The 21,297-nt window shown below is 41.3% G+C and overlaps 2 protein-coding genes across 2 annotated transcripts in view; both read right to left on the bottom strand.

Annotated features, from left to right (window-relative positions):
* SDR16C5 (short chain dehydrogenase/reductase family 16C member 5) overlaps nt 1-4,110 on the bottom strand; it is a 35,768-nt gene extending 31,658 nt beyond the window's left edge. Inside the window, exon 1 of the mRNA XM_081874686.1 lies at nt 4,028-4,110. The gene's annotated coding sequence lies outside the window, so the exon portion shown is untranslated. The remainder of the gene's footprint in view (nt 1-4,027) is intronic.
* A 4,532-nt stretch (nt 4,111-8,642) lies between these two features.
* On the bottom strand, nt 8,643-19,843 carry PENK (proenkephalin). The gene is made up of 4 exons (XM_081874745.1): nt 19,683-19,843; nt 19,444-19,572; nt 18,243-18,383; nt 8,643-12,737 (listed from the first exon to the last, which is right to left on the bottom strand). The coding sequence occupies exons 3-4, from the start codon at nt 18,378-18,380 to the stop codon at nt 12,075-12,077; spliced, it is 801 nt and encodes a 266-aa protein (XP_081730871.1). The 5' UTR covers nt 18,381-18,383; nt 19,444-19,572; nt 19,683-19,843; the 3' UTR covers nt 8,643-12,074.
* Between the last annotated feature and the right edge of the window lie 1,454 nt (nt 19,844-21,297).

Here is a 21,297-nt window from a genome sequence, read left to right as displayed (position 1 = left end):
GTATAAAATGTTGGCAGACATTTAGAGCAATATAAATGGGAACTTGTTTTCTTACCCAGGGAGTGAACAATGCCTCTGATTATCTAGTAGGCTGGCTTGGAATGCAGGTTAAAAAGAAGTTTATATATATATATATATATATATATATATATATATATATATGGTTGCAGCAGCACATTTATTGTGTTGCCCATGTTCTTTTTTTTAGAACCAGGAAATATATTTATTGTAATTACTAAGGATATTAGGAATAAAATATTGCAAAGTACTAATTATCAAACGCTACATGTGAACACCCACCCCCATTATATAAACATTTTAAGGCACTAAAGGAATTACAATTTTTAATTTTTTTAGGACTTCTACATTTTCCACTGCTGGATAATCATTAAAGAGGAGGAAAAAGAAGAGGAAAAAGACAATTGCAACAACAAAAAGGTAAGGGACCTCAAAACGAGACACATCAAAATAACATTGCCAATTAAACAATACCCTCTTCCTCTTTCTCTATGGTACCTTTCCAAACCAGGGATGATAGAAAACACACACACACACAAAACAATATAAAAATCAGTGGTTTTCCAACTCCCCGCCCCCTGACCATATGAAAATTGCTGAGAGTCTTGGCAGACCAATTAAATACTTTTTTCTGCCTGTTGTAGCAGTTGTAATGTGCTATGCAAGATGTTGCGTGATTTTAAACCACATTTCTTGTGTATTTTACAGTGGTACCTCGGGTTAAGTACTTAATTCGTTCCGGAGGTCCGTTCTTAACCTGAAACTGTTCTTAACCTGAGGTACCACTTTAGCTAATGGGGCCTCCCGCTGCTGCGCACCACCGGAGCACAATTTCTGTTTTCATCCTGAAGCAAAGTTCTTAACCTGAGGTACTATTTCTGGGTTAGCCGAGTCTGTAACCTGAAGCGTATGTAACCTGAAGCGTATGTAACCCGAGGTACCACTGTATATTGTTGTGCATAGAAATTGTAATACAATATACTGTATATACTTGAGTATAAGCCGGTTCACCACACCATAAACCTCCTGGTGGGCCAGTGTGTGTGTGTGCATGCATGCGCACACGGCAAAGGGGGCTTCTCTCTCCCCCTCAGCCTTTCCCGTCCCCCTGCCTACCTAGGGTGCTGCCAAGAGGCAGAGGCTGATGGTGGCAGTGGTGGAGGAAGAACAAGCAGCCCGAAAGGGCTGTGTTTGGGCTGCTCGTTCTTCCTCTGCCATCACCGACAGTGGCAAAGAGGACCCTCACTTGAGTATAAGCCGAGGGGGGCTTTGTCAGCATAAAAAATGTGCTGAAAAAGTCAGCTTATACATGAGTATATACGGTAATAAATGAAATATAATTAGAAATCAGTATGAATATTTAATGGGAGAGATGTACCATCTCCTGTCTTCAACCATGAATCCACAGACACTGCAGACCACATGACTAACGCTCATCTGCGGTCCACAGTTCGAGAAGCCCTGAGATAAACCAGATATCAGGGAATGGTCTGGATCTGAAGATGGGGGAATGAAGTTGCAGGCAGATTAGCTTCTCTCAGAAGAGGGGCAGGGGAAGTATTTGCCGCCCCCCCCCCCAGCCTCCAGCATTTTCAGAAGCAGAGAGACAGGCAGACACAGAAGCTGAAAAGGATATACCAAGAGCTCTGGCCAAAAGTTTCAATACAAGGAATAATTCCTACTCGAGAATTGAAAAGAAAAACGTGTATATTCTGCTAAGAATAACAGTTTTAAACTAATAGTAAATTTAAACACAACGTATAAGTGCGACAGTTTTAAAATAATAGTAAATTTAAACACAACGTTTAAGTGCAGAAATAATGTAGTTTCAAATATGCAGTGATATAGTATAAAGGTACATAAAATACCAGTACACAACAATTGTTTTATACAAGTCTCAATGGCAGTCAAAAAGAGTCCATATTATATAAAATCAGAATAAAGAATCAAATAGGGCCAAAAAGAAGTATCCGGAGTATGAATTAGATGTACACCTCAGTAGTGGTGACCAGGGAGTATGAATTAGATGTACGACTCAGTAGTGGTGACCAGGACAGGGCCCTGTTTCGGAGTAAATGCCTTCTTCAGCTGGTAATATCAAATAATATGTTAAAATAGATCAAGGTTCTCCAATACCATAAATCATACATATAATGAAGTCTTTATAAAAAGAGCATCTATTTAGCATCTATTTAGAATAGACATCCATTTAATTTTAAATTCTTCATTATTGGAAAACAAAGTTGGAGCTTTTTGAATGCGTAATCCTCTGGGTATCCTCTGAACTTTAGTATAATCGGCCATGAGTCTAGCATGTAGGTTATATCTAGTTTGCCTTTTTAAAATGTTTAGATAAGTGTTCCAATCATTGTTAGGTTTGGTAGAAGTCTCATTTGTAAGGGAAGGTAAGGAACCAAATATTTTTTCTTTCTCATCAGCGGAATACGGTGAGAAAACACTCATCTGATGTCCGTTTTTCACAAACAATTTGACTGGAAATAATAACTTTTGCAAATTCTCAATTCTAGATGCATGTTGGAAAAAGAAACACAAAAGAATTGAATGACACAGACTTCCAACAGATTTATATTTCTTAAAAAACCGAGGTATGGAACCAAATATCATGATATGTGATAATACACTTTAGAATGTATATACTTCATTATATTTATGATTTATGGTACTGGAGAACCTTGATCTATTTTGACATATTATTTGATATTACCAGCTGAAGAAGGCATTTACTCCAAAACAGGGCCCTGTCCTGGTCACCACTACTGAGTCGTACATCTAATTCATACTCCCTGGTCACCACTACTGAGGTGTACATCTAATTCATATTTCGGATACTTCTTTTTGGCCCTATTTGATTCTTTATTCTGATTTTATATAATATGGACTCTTTTTGACTGCCATTGAGACTTGTATAAAACAATTGTTGTGTACTGGTATTTTATGTACCTTTATACTATATCACTGCATATTTGAAACTACATTATTTCTGCACTTAAACGTTGTGTTTAAATTTACTATTATTTTAAAACTGTCGCACTTATACGTTGTGTTTAAATTTACTATTAGTTTAAAACTGTTATTCTTAGCAGAATATACACGTTTTTCTTTTCAACTCTCGAGTAGGAATTATTCCTTGTATTGAAACTTTTGGCCAGAGCTCTTGGTATATCCTTTTCAGTGTACTTTCAACAAGACACAGAAGCTGAACAGATTAGAGAGGAGCTACCAAGCTACAAGGTAATGACACGGGAACCAGAAGGGAGGGGGCAGCTAGGAGAGATGTCAACCGAAAGTATGGGGGACCTCTCCTTCTCCCCAGACTCGGAGGTCTGAACGTATCAGAGAGCAAAGGAGGTGGGGGGGGGGAAGGAACTTCCCATTGGTGTGTTTCTTCCTGCGGAAATTGGAAGTAGGGGTTAGAGTAGGCAACTGCCCTCCTTGCCAGGAGCTGTGGATTTTATGATCGCAAAATGAAGCTGTAATAAAAGGATTATAAATTCACTGACTGCTTGTTAATTCTTATCTGTGAAGTTATCAAAGGAAGGGGAGGACTCTCCAAGCTTGACACCAGTAAGGAGTGGGAGACGTTGCACCATAGCATTCCTTGCCTTGTATTCCAATAACTCCCTAATGGCTCCCATTCCTACTCTCATTGTTGCTTTCCTTCCACTGAGTCAATAGTACCTCACTTAGGACTGCCAGTTCCCATAATTTAATGAGCCACTATTTAACGCAAGGGGTTTATTTTTATCTTTCCCATTTATATATATCAAAAAGCAAAAATGGCACTATATAACAAAATAATTATTTCTCCCCCCCCCCCCACAAATGCTGCATCTTTTAAATGAGTTAATAAATAACTTTTGGGATTAAAAGCAGGAGTTTTCAGCTGTAGGGTTGCATATCTTCATGGGCAACCTTAATGGGGAGCCATATGTCTGGGCTGGGCAGGCCCAGAAGCAAAAGTGGATGGAGCAGCAGGTGGGACACTTACCTTTTGACAGTCAGAGTAAGAAGTTTTCAAACACACACCTCTCTGGTTCTAAGAAAGCAAGAGGCACAATCAGTGATTAAGGACTCATCCCAGCCAGGACACAGCAGACAAAGAGAGGGCAGGGCAGCGCCATTGTGGAATGTAGCCTCGGAATGTAGCCTGGGGGTGTGGCTTGGTAAGGCGTGCGACCCGGCCTTCTCTTTCCACACTTCCAGGAATGATCATTACAATTTCTCTAGGTATTTGACAGTCTTAAGTGGAGTCATGTACCATAGTCTCCCTAACTTAGAGTTGCCATATTTCAAGAGGTAAAAATCCAGACACAGTTGCTGGGCTTTCTTGGGGCGACCATCCAAAAAGTTACAGTGGTACCTCGGGTTACATACACTTCAGGTTACATACGCTTCAGGTTACACACTCCGCTAACCCAGAAATAGTGCTTCAGGTTAAGAACTTTGCTTCAGGATAAGAACAGAAATTGGGCTCTGGCGGCGTGGCAGCAACAGGAAGCCCCATTAGCTAAAGTGGTGCTTCAGGTTAAGAACGGTTTCAGGTTAAGAACGGACCTCCGGAACGAATTAAGTACTTAACCCGAGGTACCACTGTAAAATACACAAGAAATGTGGTTTAAAATCATGCAACATCTTGCATTGCACATTACAACTGCTACAACAGGCAGAAAAAAATAACCCAAGGTACCACTGAACTGAGTTTTCCAAAGTTGAGCAATCCAAAGTTGTTGAGCTTTTTGTGGGCAACTGGCAGCAGTGGATGGCAGGGTGGCGGGCGGGTCTTCTAGGAGGCAACAACAAAGCGACCTCTCCACAGTGCTTCCGCTTCCGTAAGGGAACAGAAAAGAATCCCAGACATAATTTAGAAAATCTCCCCAGGTAGCCACGATAGCTACCGCCCCCTGGGCGTCAACAGAATTTTCTGGTTTATATGGGGACGCTATGCATTATGAGTGTGTAATTATTTGCTGTTACATATATTAATTTGGTGTTATGTATAATAAGATAAAGCGGATTTACTTGGTTGCCAGCTCTGACATGTTAAGAATTATGATGAGTGGGCAATTATTTGCTGTTATATATATTAATTTGGTGTTATGTGTAATAAGATAAAGCGGCTTTACTTGGTTGCCAGCTCTGACATGTTAAGAATAATCAGCAAAAATTAAACTGATCCTTAAAATGTCAAGAAGCCAGTTGTGTGGCGTAGCAGATGTTTAACTCAAGCAGAGGTAGAAACAGTAAATTGTGTTAACATGCAATAAATAAATTATCTTGAAACACTATAAATGTATCTGGCTGTGCTGGGCCCAGAGGCCACCTCAGCCTCTCCTGACCCAACTGGTAATGGAGCAGCTGCCCGTGATTGCCCAGCAGAGGGCAACGAGGTAATCCCCGCATCTGGAGCCTGGTGAGGCTCAGGCCTCTGACTCGGCTCAACTGGTGCTTCTTGCAGGGGAACCTGTGCAGACTGGGGCTCTTCAGAATCAGGCCCCATACTCAGTTCAGATGCCGCCTGAGGCAGACTCCTCCGGTTCCGAGTCCGAGCACGAATCCCAGGCCATCACACTGGCGCTGCTTTAGTGGTTGTTTAAGCTTCATCAAGTACTGCTTATTATAGTGTGGTGCAGTGGCCAGAGTGCTGGATTAGGACCTAGGAGACTAGGATTCAGATCTCCACGCAGTCAAAAAAACTCACTGGATGGCCTCAACCAAGTCAGCATCTCTCAGTCTAGTCTACCTCATAGGGGTGAGTAACTTTGAGAAAAGGGGAGATTTCACAAATGAAATTTAATAGACCACCTTCAACCTAAGCTGTTGAAATGATCTGTACCACACTATACCCAGGGGTCTCAGGGTGGTTCACAGACTAAAATCAAGATATAAAACCACAAAATACCTAATAAAAATAAAAACAACAACCCAGTAGTCCCCCCAACACCCCCCATTTTAAAAGAGCATAGGATGTAAATTGGATCAACCAAAGGCCTGGTTAAAAAGGAACGTTAAAAAGGTGTATAATGACGGAATGACGGCGTCAGGTGAACTCCCCACAGACGGGGAGCCACTACAGAGAAGGCCCGTTCTCGTCTTGCCACCCTCCGAACCTCTCAAGGAGGGCATCATGAATGAGGGCATCAGAAGATGATTTCAAGGTCTGGGTAGGTTCATATGGAAAGAGGCAGTCCTTGTTACTATTTCTCTGCTATTGAAAAAGATGAGCGGGGGTGGGCCTAAAAGTGAAGCTCTGCCTTGCATGTGTGGGTATGCTTCACAGGTGAGTAAGGTGTGAATAGGGCCAAGGTGACAGAAACACATGCAGCCATGGCTCACAAGGGGATGCTTGTGTACTGGACTTCACTTCCTATAGAGAAGCCCTACTCGTGCCTCACTAAAGTCATGATTTTGGAATAGACTCAGGCTTTTAGGTCCATCTTAGCATTGGGTCCCACTGCACTTTGCCAGCAGTCATCTGACGTGAATCCAGTAGATGAGCAGGGCACCTGGCTGAGCATAAGCCACGATTGCCCAGAACCTGTATACATGAGCAGGCCTAGGAGCTTGTGTGTTTGACTTCTGTCTGGCAGCCTTGGGAAATTCATGATTCTCTAAGGAAGGTGGTGCAATATTGGAGGTGAAGCTAAATTAATTGTGTGACTAGATGCCAGCTGCGTTGGGGCTTAAAGGTTACACAGGTATGAAGGAGGAATACACAGGCACACCCTACTATTGAGAGCTTAGAATGCCTGAAGGAAACTTTTAAACACCTTCCACTGAATGAGTTTAGAAACTCGCCCAGATTTTGTAAACTTTGTTGCACCAGGATTTCAGCGGATGACAAAATGCTGAGGATGTGCCAAGAGCTTAAAATGCTATTCGTGTCCAATTCCTGGAAGATCTGATGAGCCTCACTCTGATGGCAAGAAAGAATGTTAAAAAGAGAAAGGGAAAGAAACACGATTCCGCTCCATTCTGCACTCCCTACACACGAGTTTCTGATGAGTTTTTGATGAGCTGTATTTCTCTTTGTTCTGGGGATTTGAAGAATTCACACTGTGTACCTTGTGGGGGCTGTATTCCAAAATCGCAGCACGAAAATGTCTTTTATAAAGTTACTTATTTCTAGTTATTATACATATAATTTCCCCCATCTATGGAGAAGTCATCAAACTGCTCGATTGGAAGAGCAACAACACAAACTCTGTTCGGGTGAGTTGTTTTGTTCTTTGTTCTGGAGCTGAGTAAGAGGCCATGTCTGTTGATTTTTGGTGTTTGGTAAAAGAATTCAATAAACATATCCATTAAGACTAAACTAATGTTTCATACAAATTGTATCCCCTTCATTTATTACTATTATTTATTGAATTCATTAGTCATTTGTGGGTTGGTTTGTTTTTAAAGAAAAGGTAATTCAGAGTGACTTATGAAAAAATCACATACTCCTCCAGGAAGGAATGGAGCCACAAACCTACCACAGAAAGGAAGGCTTAGTATATTTGCCAACACACTTGGGTGCTAGTCCTACTCAGAGTAGATCCATTAAAGTTAGGTTCATTCATTTCAACTGGTCTAGTCATGGTGAGTCTGGAGTGTCATATGTACACAGTCTGGAGTGTCATATGTAGAATCCTTACAATGTCATCCTACACATGTCTATTCAAAAGTAAGTCCCATCGGGGTCAGTTGGGCTTACTCCCATAGGATTGCAGCCTAACCATATTAAAATTTGTTCCAAACAAAGTAGACTTTTTTGTATCTAAGTTTCCTAAAGAGAATGCTCTGATTTTCCACAACTACTCTCTTCAAACTCTTCTTTGACATCCTCATAGCCACTGCAAGTCGTCTAATGTAAAATGGACTGAAGTCTTTTCAGGAGTATATGAGTATAGGAAAACACAGTTTATATAGACGAGAATGGTACACAACAGCTTTTTTTCTTTTCTTTTTTACAGTTGTAGTGACCAGAAACATGTTACTACAATAACAAAATCACCTGCTTGCCATTATAGTTGTATCTGTATGCAGCCTTTTTAAAATGGAAATTTAGAACTTTCCAGTGGTATGTGATCCTAATTCACAACCCAAAAGCACGCAGCTGCCACACATTTGTGCATTTTTCTAATATGTTTTTTCTTGCTTAGAAAGCCTTTATACAAGGATGGCCCATCCTGTTTTGCCTTCTGAGGTGAAGTGGGAAGATGCTGCTCTGTGTGCAAGGTTTCCACCCCCTTGCCCCCTTGCCAAAGCCTCACTTACTGGGGTTCTGCAGGTTCCCTCTTGTGAGATCTCACTAGAACCAGGAAGCCACCACAGCCCCTTGGATTCCACTGCCTAAGGCGGCTGTCTCAGTCTGCCTCATAGTTAGGCTGGCCCTGTCTTTATAGAATGGGAGTTGCTCAGGGAACTGAATGTTCCTCCAATTGTCTGCAAGGGAAACATTCAAGAATACCACCAAGAGTGGGGATATTATACTACAGTCCCAGTAACTACATACAAATCCATTTTAGTGCTGCTAGCATGGGATGGAATGCTGGGCACTGGCTTAAATTTAAGTGTGATTTTGGTTTCATTTTATCCTTGGAGGAAACAACAGGAAGTGCTCATTAAATGATTATCATCTGTTTATTTGTATGCCGTTTTTCCATGATAAGCCATGCTGCAAACGGCTCACAATATCAGAAAAGTTTACATTAAATAGCAACGCTTCCAGATAATTCACTAACAAATACAAGACATAGCAAAAACGGAAATTCTCATACTAATATTTAAAGGCTACTCACATCTCATATTAACAAATATACGCTACAATCAAACAATTCACTAGTAATTCATACGGAGGCCTAACCATAGAAATACAAGAAGAGAATCCAAACAGGAGCAAAAACAATACATTTCCTCCACAACTAAAAGTTGCTTCCAGGAATAACCCCTAAACAAGACACCACCCTGATTGCTCTCTAGGCACTGTGAGCAGCAGGAGCAGTCGGAATCCTTCCCTTTCAGGCCAGGTGAAAATGAGCAGAACCGGGACCAAGTCTTGCAGAACTCACAGCAAGGTTGTCTCATAATTCCCTCCCATGCATTCTGATTGAGAGCAGAGGTCTTTGGGAGAAAGGACACCTTCAGTTTAGAAAAGGGGGTGGGGAACAGGCAGCCCTCCAGGTGTTGCTGGACTGGAATGATTCTCACCACCACTGGCCTTTGCCATGCTGGCTGTAGCTGTTGATAGTTGAAGCCCAACAATTCCAGAGGGCCACAAGTTCCCTAGCCCTTCATTAGAACGTAACTGCCAATGTTATCATCATGATCACGATCATCTTATTTGTATGCTATTTGGCAAAGACGTGGTTGTTCCAGGAAGCGCTGAGTGATGGGTTGCTGATTATATTCTGATAATCAGCAACCCATCCATAATCAGCGACCTTGTTCCAGCAGATGTGGAGGTATTATTGATTGCTGTTTCAGTGTGGATACTGATGCTTTTGTGCTGTGTTTAATTCTGTAATGTTAGCTACCTTGAGTTTTCTTCTAAAACAAAGATGCATTTTTTTTAAAAAAAGTTAAAAATATGAGGAGAGGAAAAAATGATTGATTTTCTAAATAATAATAATAATAATAATAATAATAATAATAATAATAATAATATATTTATACCCCACCCATCTGGGTGGCTTCCAGCAAAATATTAAAATACAATAATTCATCAAATATTAAAAGCTTCCCTAAAATAACTATGATTTATACACTTTTAATATTTTTCCTAATGTCTTCAAATGACTATAGACTACATGCAACCTTTCCCCAACTGCTGCCACATTCACTCAGAGATGCCTCCTTTTGTCTGACACATTCATTGGTAATCCACTATTACAAGATGTTCCCCTTAAAACATTATAAACCGTATTGTCAAACATATGGAAAAAGCTGTGATTTTTGCCCTTTGTGAAAGGAGGAAACGAGATAAGATCTGACAGTTCAAAAGGGCTGGTTAGGGAAAAGAGAGATGCACGAAAAGTTTATGCAGCAGATGCCCTGCATCTGGAGAAAAGCTTGAAAAGAAACTGGAGGAAAACAACTAAGCAAGAGAAGTCTTCACTGTGTAGGAAAAAAGGGAGCTTGGGATGCTGTAAGCCAGGCAAGAGGAATCCAGATTTTCCTAGGCTGCAGCTCCCATCATCCATGGCTTTTGGCTGATGGTAGCTGAGGCTGATGGGAGTTGGAGCCCAACAACACCTGCAGGGTCACAGGATCCTCATCCCTGCTGAAAGTGAATGGAGCCTATGTAGTGGAATGATCTGAGGGTTGGGCTTAGGCTGGGAAGACCCAGGTTCAAATTCTTTCATCAATGAGGCTCACCCAGTGATTCTCCACTCATCACAGTCTCTCAGTCAAGTCTACCTGACCCGATTGTGAGGATAAAATTAGGGGTAGCTACACAGTCTTGTCTTTTAAAAATTTAACATTAATCCTTGTGCTTGGGCCAATCTCATAAGGAATCATAGTGTAAATTACACCATTTGCTGTGCACTACAGAGACCCTGAACTACTACTTTCCGAAATAAATTCTAATATGTTTTACTGCTATTTGATTGCCATGCGGGCGTATGAAACAAAATCAGGATGGCAACAATGACAGTCCTTTCGTGAGTAACCAGGTTAGCTTGACCTTCATCGTTATGGAATTTAGTCCATTGTTTGAAGCAACATAAGCCTGTGAGATAGACTCACAGATATTCATATACGAGGTGAACATGTTTAGAGAAAGTAGTTAGAAAACCAAAGAATAGCAAATCTTGAAATGCCAATGCAAAGTGTAGAGATCAGTACAAGGTCAGATCCATTTTGGGATTGTTCTTGAGAGATATTGAGCTTCCTATGAGTTCCTATAATTCTGACAAAAGGCTAATTCAGTTCCAAGAAGGTGATATAATGTTCCTCTTTAACCAGGTCTCCAGCTGATTAACATCCTATACCCTTTTAAATGTTTGTGAGAGCAGGTGGGAGAGAGGGGGTATTGGTTAGTTTTGTTCCTGGTCTTGTTTTTATTATGTGTTTTGTGTTTTTATCTTGTATTTTTATGCTTTGAACTGCCCTGAGATCTATGGATGAAGGGCAGTATACAAATTTAATAAATAGTCATAGTAATCAGCTGCAACCTGAGCTCAAGATCCAGCAAAGCCATTTCTGTACACATACAATACGGGAAGATCCCAAACTAATGCAGTTTGGTGTCATTTTTCTTAATTTAAACCCTACTGATTTATACAGGTTTGGAATTCTGTTAAAAGTTGTTAAATTTGAGAAATAGCAAGTCCTCAGAAATTCTGAGACTGTAATTTCTTTCTTAAAATGGGGATGTGTACTGTTAATTCAGTTTGCAAACATGGTGTACAAATTATTATATACTGACCATCCTCTAGAGTTTAAATGTGTATGTGTGGCATAGATGGTTGTAGTGCAGGCATAGGCAACCTTCAACCCTCCAGATGTTTTGGCCTACAACTCCCATGATCCCTAGCTAACAGGACCAGTGGTCAGGGATGATGGGAATTGTAGTCCAAAACATCTGGAGGGCCAAAGGTTGCCTATGCCTGTTGTAGTGACTATTCACTTCAAGTTTCCTAAAATAAATTTGAAAAATTAAAATGAAAGAGAGAGAAGAGGGGAATAAATTCAATTTCACATGTGCAGAAAGAAATGAATTGTAGTGATTGTTGGGGAAAAAATACTTCAGGATATAGTATGCAGTTAGGATGAACAATTTATTGTATATACAACTAAGCAATTGCGCTGTTTTAAAGAAATGGATGTGGTAATTAAAATAGATTTAGCATGAAAAGTACAACAGACAAATTAGAAGTCATTACAGAAGTTATTTGTTGACTTAAAAGAGCACAGAACTTGAAATAACAGACAGCAGGTTGCATTATAAACTAGGACAGTAAAAAACTGTACAGTACAAGCAACACATGACAATAAATTATGATCAATGAGGCAGTCTTTGATTTGGGACAAAAAGGACAAATGGAAGATAATTAAAATCTCATAAATCCGCCATATCTTTTTTCCATCTCTGGAACCTCTTTGGAATAACTTTCTCCATCTTCATCTGAAGGAAGGAGAGAATCAGCAAAACGCTTAAGAAATCCACCATATCGTTTCTGGTAGTCCAGCCACCACTCTGGCCTCCCCACTCTTCTCATGAAGCCACCATATCTCTTTTGCAGCTCTTTGGCGTCATCTTCCGATTCAGGACTGCGCTTGATGCTCCTCATGAAGCCACCATACCTCTTGATGATTTCACCATCATTCAGATCCCGATAATGCCCAGTTTCAGCATTTTCCCCTGTTCCAAGAAGCTCCTTCAGCAGATCAGAAGAATTAGCCAAGGCATCATCTTCAGCATCCTTCTTCATAAAGCCTCCATACCTTTTAGCAAGGATTTCTCCTCCATTAGGTTCCTCCTCTGGTTCTATATGATAGAGCTCATCCATCTTCTTCATGAAGCCACCATATCTTTTCATGAAGCCACCATATTTTTTGGCTAGCAAATGACTCTCATCCTGTTCTTTTGGGTTGTCCCCTAGGGCACCAATGCCTTCCTGGGAAAGATCCAGTTTACTCAGTTGCAGAAGGTCTTTGCAGGTTTCCCAGGCCTTGGCAGAGGGCAACTTTCCTTCACATTCTAGTGTACATGCCTGAAAAATAGTTTGATTTACAAAGTAAGAACATATTTGTGACCTCTTTTTGCCTTGTTAAAAGCAGCAATACTAGAAATCCATATGTTAGAATATAAAACCAAGTTCTTTATAATGGGGCGGGGGGGGGCGATGTCACAACTATCTATTTTTATCTTTCTCTGAAATACTTAGCTCACTGGGAACCATTAACCTGGGTTGGCTTAGCATTGCTTTGAGATTTGTGGTGGGATTTACATTGACAAGAAGAGATGCATCATCACATTTTCCCAAAAATGCATTTATTTATTAAAGATGAAATGTATTACATGGCACAGAGCCACAGATTGCGTGGCAATATGTAATGTTGTTACAAGAAGGGAAGCCCGGCAAACCTAATGAGAGCAGATAGCAAATGTGAGTGGGCTACATGCAGTTTAAGTCCTTAACCCTTTTCTTACATTTGTTGATGGAACTACAGCTGTCTGTGGGCTGCACACACTGAGACTGGCTATCTGCATCTTAACGTAGGGTCAAATGTGTACTTGCATGTTCAGTGCAGAGGTGAAACATTTATCCACCAAAGCAGCATGAGGTGGGGTGGGTGCCATGCCTTTTATTGTGTGGCCAACTCTGAATTTCTTTAGATGAAGAAGTCACATTAGGACCAGGAGCATCTTTTAAAAAATATTTAACAGAATTAATAATAATAATTTATTTATACCCTGCCCATCTGGCTGAGTTTCCCCAGCCACTCTGGGCGGCTCCCAATCGAATATTAAAAACAAGACAGCATTCAATATTAAAAACTTCCCTAAACAGGGCTGCCTTCAGATGTCTTTTAAAAATAGGATTGTTGCTTATTTCCTTGACATCTGATGGGAGGGCGTTCCACAGGGCGGATGCCACTGCTGAGAAGGCCCTCTGTCTGGTTCCCTGTAACTTCACTTCCTGCAATGAGGGAACTGCCAGAAGGCCCTCAGCGCTGGATCTCAGTGTCCGGGCTGAACGATGGGGGTGGAGACACTCCTTCAGGTATACAGGACTGAGGCCGTTTAGGGCTTTAAAGGTCAGCATCAACACTTTGAATTGTGCTCGGAAACATACTGGGAGCCAATGCAGATCTCTCAGGCCCGGTGTTATATGGTCCTGGTGGCCACTCCCAGTCACCAGTCTAGCCGCTGCATTCTGCATTAATTGCAGTTTCCGGGTCACCTTCAAAGGTAGCCCCACATAGAGTGCATTGCAGTAGTCTAAGCAGGAGATAATTAGAGCATGCACCACTCTGGTGAGACAGTCCACAGGCAGCCAACATCTGCCAACAACAAAGCAGGTGACACATGACCTTGGGGGCGGGGGCTGCTGAGCATGTGGCTGGCACAAGGCACTGATGGGAAGGGATTGGCTTTCGAAGCAGCACTTCCACACAGCGGCTCTACACCATTTCATTTGCTGAAATTTAAGTTGCTGTAAATACACGCATCATCGTGCCGGCATGCATGGCCCTCCCTGGGCAATTCTGGCTGTGTACTCACATAGGATGGGGATCACAGGGTTGCTATACCAGCCAGTTAATACAACCGTATTGGAAGCAAGCATCTTTTCAACAGAACCATACATTATTCATTCAAACAAAGGATTATTTTTTCTTTTATTTTGCATATTTAGACCACACTGTTTAGTATAACTTCCTCACAGAAGGCTTTCCAAAATTTAAAACAGGAATACTTCATAGAAAGAAATAAAATCTCTGTAGCACAAATATAAATAGCCCAATGCACCAAAAAGTCTTCTTAAAAATCATGCCAGCATATCCATATTAAAGTTAAACAGCAACAAAAATGTCTAATACTGATAACAAATTTCAGAATCCCCATTTAGTATATCTAACATGACGGTTGGAACACCTAGCTCATTGCTTGAGAAGTGACAGCAGTGGTTTGCAAAATGTTGTTTGAAATGTTAGTCAATATATGCTTGTGGTGTAAATTATCCAATGTATTGTCTATAGTATTACAATTCGAATAGTGTTTGCTGGTAATGAATATCTCAGAGGGTTCTGATTAAAATTGTTGGTTGGATTGAAAATGGAATCTAGAGGAAAGGAGGACCCCAGACTGAGGTTTTACACCCTTCCAAAAAAAATTATAGCAGGCACTGTGTAAGGGTTGCCTGTGGCGCAGTTCTGATACAGGGGTAGTTAATACTCAGCTGCCGCCCGCCCCCCATCTGCAAAATAGAAGCTGTTCATGCTTGAATAGGAATATCTGGAATAAAGTAGGTGTCCTAACAGTGACCATAAACATCTCTTTCAGTGGGTGGGAGGATGGGGTGGGTAGGTTAGTGGTTTGTTTTGGTTTTGATTATGTATTTTGTGTTTTTTAACTGGAATTTTTGTGTGATGAACTGTCTTGAGATCTATGGATGAAGGATGGTATACAAATGTTAATCATTATCAACACGATCTTCATCTACTATTGTTCCCAACAGAGCTGTCATTTGCATGTATAAATGAACAATCTGGAAAACATATAGCCACTTCAAAATCCATTCCTTTTCAAAGAGTTACAACATCTTTATATGTTGTAATTCTAGGTACCTTTTTACCTTACGCTGTCTAACTTCCTTGGGTTTCCCCCCCTCTTTTTTTTCTTTCAGGCAAGACAGAACAGTTATACAATGGTTATAAACAACATAGGTTCAAATACACACAGAACTAAAATAAATAGCCACTTGACTTCCTCCCAAATTCAAGCACATCCCATTAATTTCAACGTGAAAATTAAATACAAGGAATATACCATTCCGTATTAACGTTTCTATTTCCTTAGTCTGGTCTTAATGAAGGTGATTTATAGTGGATTATATAATAAGGGTGATGGTATCAAACACTATAGCAGAAAGAAATGTTAAAACCAATTCTATTCATGTACAAAGTACTTCATTTAATGCCAGCTCAAACATTTTGTCAAAATATGTCATCTGTTAACAGCTTAAAATGGAAACAAATTTAGAACATGGTGTATTTAATTTGCAGTACAGCCCACCAGTTTATAGATAATGTGCTCTGAAACATTGTTAAGAGTTGCCAGTGAGTACTAAAACAAGTGATCTGATGTGACCATACCTTTTTTACATGGATCTTTAATGTTCTAGTATGCATATTTACTCAGTCAGAAGTAAATCACACTGTATGCAATGGGACTTATTCCCAGGGGTACCGGATTTCAACTTTATATGGTCAAAATAATGAGAGTCCTGAACTTAAATAATGCTTTTAGTTGCAAGTTCCTATGTTTCTGGATCCTTGTTACGATCCTGCAATATATGCAGTTATGAAGAAAATAATAAAGCACAACAATAAAAGCCTAACAAAATTACAGGAACCCTCTTGAACCTCTTGAATTGCATGTCTGACTGAAAATTTGAACTACCTCCATTCCCTTTGATGTACATGGAGATGAAGCAACATGGTACTTCATATTTTTCCCCCATGGGGTTGTTAAAGGTCAGTTCCCTGGTGATGCCTAATTTCCACATTCAAAAACAGTTCTGCATCTCCACTGTCTCTAGCACCCTCAGCAAAAAGATGGTGAAGGAAATTTTGGACAGGTGTGGAATATGGGTATTATAAACAAATGTCTGCTATTCTTTTGCCCCAGGCTTGCAAATGCCAGCAAGACCGAGTGCAGAGGCAGAAGCATGTTTCCCTCTGTGGCTCTCCCTCAGGTTTCCATCTAGCAGATTTGGCTAGAAATCGAAGAGTTCACTTAGGGGAGTTGAAGGACTTTTGTGCACCCCATGGGACTTCTAAAAATATTACCTTTGAAGACCAGAACCTGTGAAACATTCCACATCAAAAGCTCTCTTTGAAGCTCATCTCATTTTGGGCTGTCACAAGGCTTGGAAACCAGGTCCACATTTTCAATCAGTCATGCAATTCACTCAATGACCCTGTACTACCTAACCTATCTTAACCTAACCTAACCCAACCCAACCCCCAGGGCTGTTGTGGGGTAAAATTGAGATGGGATGAAAAAGCCATGCATGCCACCTTAGGCTCCTTGGAGAAAAGGTGGTGTGTACATTTAATACCTAATTAAATAATACATTTCAAAACTGGCTTGCCATTTGACATGGATTTCAGTTTGAGCCACCAAAATTCAAATGTCTCATGAGCAAATGGAACTAGTTGTGCATTATTATGGATTTGAGCATTAGAGTTGGAAAAGCCAAATGCCAATAATAGTTCACATGAACCCATGCAGACTGATTACTCCAAACATCTGTACCACTGAGGATCTCAAGCAGACAACACATAAACCTTTGGATATTCAGGCAAGCAATATTTGATAGAGAAGGCATACATTCTCCAGCAAAATCAAAGGCAAAGTTGAAATGGGCTCAAAAAGGAAACCACCCATTTTTGAACTGTGCCTGCTTTACTTTCCTTAATCATGTTTATATGCACCCTGGCAAATTAGTTCATTGATGGTGCCTAAAGACTTACAGCAGATCAAAATAACCCGCTCCAGGAAGAGGCTACAAAACCCAAGAATGGTATTAATTATGCCACCACCATAACTCTAGGATTAATATTGTACAGGGAGACAATAATGAACAATGGAATTGAAGTCTTCAGTGTTCATGCTGGTCTTAAAAACAATAGATTCCACATATAATTTTAGAGATGCAAATGCCCAATTTACATACTTTACGTAAGCAAAAATAATCCTATTCTTTCTGCCTCATTTTCTATGCTCATCAGTTCCATGATTACCTAACCAAGCTAGATCTAGTATTTGAACAGTGAGAAATGTGGGAGTTCTCCAAGGTGCTGAACTAGCTCGTAGTGAAGTACAGAAGTGTAGCATAAACCAATATGACAGGTTTTGTGGTTATTTATTATTAATTTATCAAAGAAGCATAGATAATTTAACTCTAAATATTAAGTATTCAATATGATCTTCAGTTACACTAAGATCAGGTTTCAGGCAATCTTCTGCTAGTGGGTGAAGAAGCACATATTTAAGCTCCTTGGAGGAAAGGTATATGTCTCTGAGGGCATATACAATTACATGCTTGTATTGTGCATTGTTAATCCAGAATAACTCATTCTCTCTGAAGCTGTACTCAGGTTCATTTATACATATTGGAAGCAACACATTACACACAAACATATGTAAAAAACGACATTGCAATATTATTTAACAGCCCTTCAAGAATGGCTAAAGTGCATTAGGGGGTGGCTAATCTGTGTTAGAGATACACACAATTTTGAGTTTTGAAATCTGATTGCACTAGCAGAGCTTTTCATGGTAATTCATCATTTCTATTTTATATTGGTTTTTCAAAATTCATATTCTGTTTTTTGTGTTGTTTTAAAATATTTTAAAGTTGTTGTTATTTATTATATATTGTACATCACCTTGCAATAGATAGAGATGGAATGTGAGTAATGATAGGCTTCTTAAATGGCTAATAAATTAATTGGGTTCTTCAGAAACAAGCCTAAATTCTGCTTACCAGGGGGTTGATGTCTGCATGATATGCCAATCGGTGGGTGCAAGATGCACAGTCTTTGCTGCATTCTGCCTGAACTGTAAGGATGAGGCATGTGCTAAGAGCGAAGAGCAAGAAATAACATTTCAGAAGAAATGTCATGGTCTGCAAAAAGAAAAATAATAATAATTGAACTTAATCACTTGCTTCCTTGTTCAAGGCACATACATTGCGTTCCAAATTGATATGCACAAGGAAGTTTGGTGAAAGAGCACTAACCATCATACACCAATGACACCCTCTACAACCATGGATTTGAACAAATTTGCTCATAATCAAGCAGATGCTTCCAAGAAAGAACACTGAAGACCAAAGCATTAAAATCTATCCAAGCTCTTTTAAACCTAATGTGTTAATGCTGCACATCAGAAAGTTAGAGTGCCTATCTCTCATTCCTTAGTCCAGAGACCACATTCCTGATTTATAATTGTGCTGCTTCATTTGAGCATGTAGGGTCCTGAAAGTTATCAACAGATGAAGAAGCATTTAAAAGAACTATGAGTTAAATCCCTTGATTTCTACCTTCCTCCAAAAATTAATTAACCTGGAATAATTACCACTCATTGGTTCTGTATACATGGTTCCTAATGCTGTTTAGAATGACATTTGACATACTTTGGGTGGGAGGGGAAATGTGGATCCTCTCTGCTACTCTTTAATCACACTGATGGCTATATCACAAGAGCACAAGTAAGACGGGTTTATTAAATAGGTATCTAAATTGAGACACCTTGTCTAGGAGTTTGGAAGAACAGATATTGACTAGCATTGGTCTTGGCCACCAGGTCAAGAGAAGGCAAGAAGACGGCGGTGTTAGTCCCATAAGGAAAGGGAGCACATCACTGGTGACAGAACAGTTTGATACACCTTCATGGCAAAGCTTGCAGCACCAGCAAAAGCATGCAACCCATTCCCATGGATTTACATAGGAAGCTGCCTCATACTGTTCCATCCAGCTCAGTGTTGCCAACCTGGCTGGCAGAAGCTAGCCAGGATTTCAGGCAGGAGCCCTTTCCAGCCCTACCTGGAGACACCGGGGGTGGAAACCTGAGACCTTCGAACCTCTGCACTAAGTAGAAACGAGAGTGAACATTGGGCTGCTGGAAAGAGGCTGAGGAGGTATCCCCTCCCGTCCCTCGACGCCCATCTCCCTCCGTCCCCTTACCTCTTCTCCTCGAGGGTTCCTGGCCGTTCTTCAGAGGGGGGCAGCTGCTCCGTTGAAGTTTAGAGAAGCTCGCTCGGTGGTTTTTCCTTCTTCTTTTAAAAGAAGAGCGCAGGTGCGGCTGTCGAGGATCTGCGGAGAGAAAGAGAGAAAACAAAACAAGCGAGTCAAGGCGTGGACGAGAGTTCAACGCCGCGCTGCGGACAGCTCCCTCGAGGCTGGCCGGCTCCAGCAGAGCTTACATGGTCGAGAAGCGAACTTCGAGGACGAGCCGCTCCTTGTTTGCCTCCTTTCCCTTTCCCGAGGCTGGTCTGTTTCGTGGACTCGGGAGCTCTCCAGCAAAGTCAGCACCCGGGGAAGTGGAGCGAGCGACTTTATAATTAGTCAAAAAAGAGAAACGCCGAGCCTTCCCCAATCGCTTCCAGCCTCCATGTGACGCAGCACCGACGACATCCAGTAGGAGTTCCTGGCACTCTGGGGAGGGGGAGGAAGGGGGCTCTCGCACGCTGCCCGAGGCCAACAGACGACGCACGACTCTCTTGTTCCCCGGCGTGGGTGGGCAGATGCACTACTCACCGGCAGTCCCCCCATCTCCCCACCCCACTCAGGGATCCATTTCACCCCGAGGTAGCTTTCCCCCCGTAAAAATGGATGGCGCGGGGAAGGGACACGACACGAGTACTTCCAGTCTGCCACTTGGGAAGGGTGCACCCTCCCCACGTGTTGAGGTCATATTTTTTCTCCCCTCTAGCTGTGAGGAGTGGATGTTGGCAGGATACATCTCTTCCCGCTTTCGAAGGCTCTGACCCTGAGTCGTCCACCGTCGAGGGAGGATGTTGGACGTGAATCAGTTTCTCAGATCATAGTGAAGGGATGCCATTGGGAACGTCACTCTGGTGCTCAACAGTTTGCCAAGCCATATTTATAGGTTCATTAAAGTTATATAGCTGCCCATCAATTAGTTCATCAGTTATGTCCTAGTTATACAGCTGCTCATCAATAGCTATGAATAAATATTCCCTGGGTTAAGCTTAGAAAGCAAAACGAAGCTTACAGAGGAAGCAATATTAAAAATACAACACGCAGGGATTGAAACCAACAAGGAACAGTAAAAGACAGGAGCACAATCCACCCAAAAACCACCTACAGAGACAACATAAAACAATTTGCATAAAAACATAAAACAATATACAGCCTGAATTTAAAACACAATTTTAAATCCTGGGTGATACAGAAGGATTTGGGGTGCAAGTTGAGTCTGTATGGGGAGACCACTACATAGCTGAGGTGCCACTCTGAAAAAGACCCCGCTAAAAAGCTTGTATCCGATATATATTTCCTGCTCCACCACCTGTCCTCAAGGTTCTGTGAGTGACTCCACTCTGCATCTTGCCACCTGTGCTGTGGGAGAAGAGGCTGGGTAGCCTAAGGCTTTCAGCATTGTTTCCCAGCTGCTGCCACCTATGTGGCATGCCCTCCCCATACATGTCCACCCCTCTTTCCCTTGGCATGGGAAGGAGAGTGATTTGGGCTTTGAATTCAGAGCTTTTGAACATGCCTGTCACTCACAATGTACTTGAGAACCAGAACAACCCCTGTGTGGATCCAAGCTAGTCCAAACGACAGCAGAGGCACTTGTCCAAAAGGCTGTCTGTCACAGGCAAACACTTGAGAACTATCCTACCCTGCTTCTGATTTAGCACTCTGGTGTCAAAAGAGCCATGGTGGGGACTGTCCCAATTTCACAGCTGATTCTTGAATGGTGCATGGACACTAAAACCATATAGTTTGCTTCCCTGTAGTATGACACAGCTTTGCATCCCCTTCAGTCCTAGCATAAAAGTCTTCTTTGTGAAA

This window comes from Podarcis erhardii (genome assembly GCF_964252035.2).
Source record: "Podarcis erhardii genome assembly, chromosome: 8".
Taxonomy (NCBI): Eukaryota; Metazoa; Chordata; class Lepidosauria; order Squamata; family Lacertidae; genus Podarcis; species Podarcis erhardii.
The sequence above is the reverse complement of the archived record's forward strand: the minus strand, read 5'-3'. Positions and strand labels throughout refer to the sequence as shown.